The sequence below is a fragment of the Nyctereutes procyonoides genome, unplaced genomic scaffold (genome assembly GCF_905146905.1).
Source record: "Nyctereutes procyonoides isolate TBG_1078 unplaced genomic scaffold, NYPRO_anot_genome, whole genome shotgun sequence".
Taxonomy (NCBI): Eukaryota; Metazoa; Chordata; class Mammalia; order Carnivora; family Canidae; genus Nyctereutes; species Nyctereutes procyonoides.
Window position 1 is genome coordinate 918,794 of NW_026575117.1, and position 6,172 is coordinate 924,965.

Sequence of the window (6,172 nt, forward strand, 5' to 3'; positions counted from 1 at the left end):
TGTCCATATGCTTACTAGCTCTCTGTTCAGCTTTGTAGAAGTTGGTTTTTCTTGTAAACTTATTCTGCAATTTTACTCTGTCACCTGCTCTTTGATAAGCAAAAGTTTAATTTTTGTGATTTAATCGATCAATTTTTTATGCCTATGCATTTTTGTCTCCTGCCTACCCCAAGGTAAAGAAGATATTCTCTTGTGTATTCTTTTAGTTGTTCTGTCCTTTTAGACATTTAGGTCTGTACCTCATCTGGGATAATTTCTGTGCATGAAATGAAGTGAGGATTAAGGTTTTATTCATTTATTTTTTTTTCGTTTTGTTTTTCTTATATTGAAATGCAATCATTTCAGTACCATTGGTTGGAAAAACTTTCCTTTCCCCATCGATTTGCACAGGCAACCCTATGGAAATTGAAGGAACTATACATAGATGTGACTATTTCGGGCTGTTATATTTTTTTATTTATCTATATACCTATCTTTTTGTCAGTGGCAGTGTTTTACGTATTGTTACTTTACAGTAATTTTGAGTTGAGATGTTTAATTCACCCAAATCTCTCATGATTGTTTAGATCTTTTTGTTTCCAGATAGATAATACTTAGAATTAGTTTGCCAGTTTCTATTCAAGTCCTGTTTGAGTTTTCAACTGAGGTACATTTAATCTATAGATAACTTTGGGAAATCAAAATTACAAAACTGAATCTTTTTATCCATGACATTTTATATATCTTCATTTATTTAAATTTTCTTTAATTGTATGTAATTAATGTTTGTGGTTTTAAGTATAGAGTACTTCCTCATTTTGTCTTGAATTTAATTCTTAGTGTTGATTTTAAGTATTTTTTTAAAATTATTTATTTATTCATGAGAAACACACAGAGAGAGGCAGAGACACAGGGAGAGGGAAAAGCAGGCTCCCTGCAGGGAGCCTGACGTGGGACTCGATCCCAGGACCCCAGAATCATAACCTGAGCTGAAGGCAGACGATCAACCACTGAGCCACCCAGGTGTCCCAGCATCTATGTTTTGATGTTATTAAAATTGACATCTAAAAATATTATTTCTTGGACACCTGGCTGGCTCAGTCAGTGAAGCATCTGCCCTCAGCTCAGATCCCAGGGTCCTGGGATGGAGCCCCACTTCAGTGGAGACTCTCTGCTCAGTGGGGAGTCTGCTTCTACCTTTTGTTCCCCCTCAACTCCTTCCCCCACTCATGCTCTCTCTCAAATAAATAAATAAAATCTTAAAAAAATAGAAATGTAATTTCTTATTTTTATTTCCTTTATTCTTATAAAGGAAAACAATTGATTTGAGAAATCGTTTTGTTTTGTTTTGTTTTAAACAGCTGTCAGAGGGCTTCTGGGGGGCTCAGTGGTTGAATGGCTGCCTTCGGCTCAGGGCGTGACCCCAGGGTCCTAGGATCGAGTCCCATGTTGGGCTCCCTGCAAGGAGCCTGCTTCTCCCTCTGCCTGTGTCTCTGCCTCTCTCTGTGTCTCTCTCATGAATAAATAAATAAAATATTAAAATAAATAAATAGATACAGAGCATTCAGGGTCCTCATCTAGGGAAGAGTTCAATGTTTCACAAAGAGGTAAGATAGTGGCTTTAGTTTTAAATAGAAGCAGAGTTTTTTTTTTAAATCAACAATGGATATTGATTTTTACAAATAATTTTTGTATAAATATTGAGATGAGTAGCTTATCTTTTTCCATTTATTTGACTAATCTGGTAAATTACATTAACATTTTCAAATAGTAAATCAGTCCTGCATTCTTGAAATGAATCCTTTTTGTCATGAAATATTCTTTTTACATATTGCTGGAATACAGATTTTTCATGAAATAGGCTCAACAGCATTTTGGAGATGGTAGAAGAAAAGACCAATGAATTGGAAAATAAATCAATAGAAATACATTGATCTGAAGAAGAAAAAAATAAAATTAAAATGAATCATTTCTGTGAGATTTTCAAGATGATAACAAGTAGTCCGGCCTTTGGAATATCGGAAGGAAATGAAAAAATAAAGAGAAAGAAAATATTTGAAGAAATAATAGTTGGAAACTTTCCAGATTTGGTGGAAGGCAATAATGTACAAAGTCAAGATGTTCAACAAATCACAAGTAAGAAACACACAAAAGCACGTGGAAACACTTCATTCCCAAACCAATGAAAGCCAAAGGTAAATAGAACACGTTGAAACCACAAGAGGAATCCGACCTGTTACGTGGAGTAAAATGATGATGTCGTTAAGGGCCGCCTGGGCATCAGAAACTGGGGAGGCCAGAGACACTGCACATGGCATAAAGGAAGATGGAAACAAGCACCATGTCGAGTAAGAATTTTTTATCTAGCAGAACTATATTTCACAAATAAAGGCGAAAAGGAAGAAATTTTCAGATGGAGAAACATGAAGATAGATGCTAGCAAGCACTTAGTTTAAGAAATACTGAGGCAAGGCTGCCAGAAAACGGACCTACAGCGACTTGGACACACAGGAGACAAAGAGGAACGCCGAACACGTTGAATGTGAGGTTACATATAGAAGATCATATACACGCATGTAAGTGTTCTCTAAATTTCTCTAAAAAGGCATATACCTGGAGGTCCCTGGGTGGCTCAGCGGTTGGGAGCCTGTCTTGGGCCCAGGGTGTGACCCCAGGGTCCCGGGATCGAGTCCCACGTCGGGCTCCCTGCATGGAGCCTGCTTCTCCCTCTGCCTGTGTCTCTGCCTCTCTCCCTCTCTGTGTGTCTCTCACGAATAAATAAATAAAATATTTTTTTAAAAAGCATATACCTGTTTAAAAATTGTAACAACGTGTTAGCAGATTTAAATGAATGCAATCGTGTCATTGGAACTTCCTGATATTTTAACTGGAAATAATACAATGTTAAGTTTAACTGGAGTGGGTTAAATTAAAAATGTCTGCTATGGTCTCTAGATCAACAGATAAAACAATAGCATGAGGAAAATTACCAGAAAGGCAATGGTTGTACTAATGTGATAGTAATTTCTGTCTCTGCTCATCTTCTGACTGATGCACATCACTAAGCTCGGTGGTTAAGAGACGTGTCCCTGGACACTCCCCATACTGTGCTGCCACCTGGCTGTGTCATCTTCAGCAAGGGATTTAATTTTTCTGTGCCTTAGTCTTCTTATCTGAAAAGGGAGGGCAAATCATAAAACTCTTTAAACATCCTGAGCATTCGATTCGTCTAATGAGGTTAACAAAATGTCTAGCATTGAACGCGCATTGACAATTATCATTATCGTCTCTACTGAATCAGCAGACGGATGAAAATGTGTATTGGAGGAGTGTGGTCACACGGCTGGTGTAGCAGGGGGGGAAAATGCACGTTGGGTGAAGAGTTAGATGACATGATTAACTCTGGACTTTCTGAACATTTTCAAGTTTCAAGACAAATCTGAGTGATGGATTGAAAACCCGGATACAGCTACTGCAATATGGTGGAAAAAGGATAAAGGTAACGTTGCTTTTAAAAAGATGTGTCTGGGGCACCTGGGTGGCTCCGTCGGTTGAGCGTCTGACCCTTGATTACAGCTCAGGTCGTGGTCTCAGGGTGGTGAGATGGAGCTTGGGCTCCGCACTCAGCAAGGAGTCTACTCGAGAGTTTCCCTCTGTCCTTCCCCCCTGGGCTCACTCGCTCTCTCTCCAAAATAAATAAATAAATCTTTTTAAAAATTTGATAAAATGAAAAGATGTGTCTGAGAGAAGTGGACAGATGAGGATGTGGGAGTAAGGTAAGCCGGGGGAACGAGGGGGGTCTCAGTATAGGACCATGAGTGTGTGCGTGCTCCTTTGGACCTGGACACACCCTGGGAACGCTCCTCTCCCGCTCTTGAGACAAGAGCAGGGGCAGGTGAATTCCTGTGTTCTTACTATGCATCTTACAGGGAGATTTTAAGAGCATGGATCCAAGTTCTGAGATCCCGGATGGGTCACTGAAACTCTGGCGGGCTCGGTTTCTTCATATATATATTTGGTTTCTTCTTCTATAAAATGCAACTGTCAACCCTTTTCACCAGGTCATTTTAAGTGTTAAAAGAGACTTAACATATGAGAATGATAAATGTTATAGTTGGCACATAACGGAATTACTGTTTGAATCACTATCCTAGCGTCTCTTTGCTCACATTTCCTCTTCTGCTTTCCCCAAAAAATATTCTTGGCTAATGACAAGCACGGTTGAGGGTGCTTCCTGAAATAGCACCCGAGGGGACTGGTGACCCTCAGAGGGAGAAGCTGTTTTGACAGAAGCGGAGATGACTCACCTCCTGGGGCCTTGGGAATGTCTTGGTATCACTTGGGAACGTCACCTGTTGCTCAGAGGAGGGGCGTCTGAGACGGGTCTCAGGTGTCCTGCAGGCAGGGAGGTGGGGAGGCATCTTGCTGCGAAGCAGGGCCCTCCTCACCCTGAGCGGAGAGCCCTCTCTTGCCCAGGCACGACCCTGAGGGGCCCACCTCTTCCCTGAGCTCCAATGCTTCTTCCCTCGGCGCTCGGCCTGGCCTCACATGGGAGAGACTTGGGGGTGGGGGCAGCACAGAAGAGGCCTTGTCACGGAGCTCCGTGCTCACGGGGGCACACATCTCCCCGTGTCCGAGAAGAGTTGGCATCGTTTGGGGGAAGGAATGTTAGATTAGGACCCAGACTTTTTTTTCTCTAGTCTTGGCTGTGTCACCCGACCTACAAAATGATCCCCAACAAGGACTGCACGCCACGTTCGCACGGGCAGCGACTACGTGCCCATATCTGTATATCTGTATTCTTATGTGTGTGTAGGATGTTGGTATAAATGAAGTGTGGTGCACGTCTACTTACTTCTGTGCTGTCTCAAAAGACAGGCATTTACAACGTGCCTGAAATATTTGTGAGTACGGTCATTCATGGCCAATCTGCACGGCATAGAGTAGTTGAAAATGTGAAATGGGCATGCCTGTGTATGAGCGCTTTGTGTGTGGTAGGCAGGTATGTATGTAGAGTCGTGTGTGTCTTTGTACCTGTGCATGTACCTATATGCGTGTGAGAACGGATCCATATGTGTGTGGGTAATGCTATAAATTTCTGAGGTTTGGTTGTGGTCAAAATCAGAGCTTTCTTATTGAGTTACAACAGGCACAAGGATATGAGAATCCACCTCACCCGGCTTCCTAAAGAAGCGAGGCATCTGCTGGCGAGGTGGAAGGGAGCAGCACGTCTCCTGGGGTGCCACTCAGGATGGGACAGGCCAATACAACCATCTGGAGGGGATTCGTCTTCCTGGGCTTCTCCAGCTTTGGGGAGCTGCAGCTCCTGCTCTTTGCACTATTCCTCTCCCTGTATCTTGTCACCCTGACCAGCAATGTCTTCATTATTGTAGTCATCCGGCTGGACAGCCACCTGCACAGCCCCATGTACTTCTTCCTTTCCTTCCTGTCTTTCTCTGAGACCTGTTATACACTGGGCATCATCCCTCGGATGCTCTCCAGCCTGGTCATGGGGAGCCAGGTCATCTCCTATGAGGGCTGTGCTGCCCAGATGTTCTTCTCTGCTTCGTGGGCCTGTACCAACTGCTTCCTTCTGGCTGTCATGGGCTTTGACAGATACGTGGCCATCTGTGCCCCACTGCACTATACCAGCCACATGAATCCTACCTTCTGTGCCCAGCTGGTTGGCACCTCCTTCTTGACTGGATATCTCCTTGGGCTGGGAATGACACTGGTCATTTTCCACCTCCCATTCTGTGGCTCCCACGAGATCCAGCACTTTTTCTGTGACACGCCTCCAGTGCTGAGCCTGGCCTGCGGGGACACGGGCCCAAGTGAGCTGGGCATCCTCATCCTTAGCCTGCTGGTCCTCCTGGTATCTTTCTGCTCCATTACCATCTCCTATGCCTACATTCTGACAGCAATCCTGCGGATCCCCTCCACCAAGGGGCGGAAGAAGGCCTTCTCCACCTGCGCCTCGCACCTCACCGTGGTCATTGTGCACTATGGCTGTGCCTCCTTCATGTACTTGAGGCCCAAAGCCAGTTACTCTCTGGAGCGAGATCAGCTTATTGCTGTCACCTACACCGTGGTGACTCCCCTCCTCAACCCCATTGTTTACAGTCTAAGGAATCGGGCTGTGCAGACAGCTCTGAGAAGTGCCTTCCGAGGCAGATTGCTGGGTAGAGGATGA

The 6,172-nt window shown here is 43.8% G+C and overlaps 1 protein-coding gene across 1 annotated transcript; it reads left to right on the forward strand.

Moving 5' to 3' along the window:
- Positions 1–5,230: 5,230 nt before the first annotated feature.
- On the forward strand, positions 5,231–6,172 carry LOC129515178 (olfactory receptor 10Z1). The gene has a single exon (XM_055333896.1). It carries the CDS (start codon positions 5,231–5,233, stop codon positions 6,170–6,172), a length of 942 nt encoding a protein of 313 aa, XP_055189871.1.

What these genes read in the sequence shown, in the direction of transcription:
- LOC129515178 (XM_055333896.1), top strand. Translation starts at nt 5,231, where the DNA reads ATGGGACAGGCCAATACAACCATCTGGAGGGGATTCGTCTTCCTGGGC.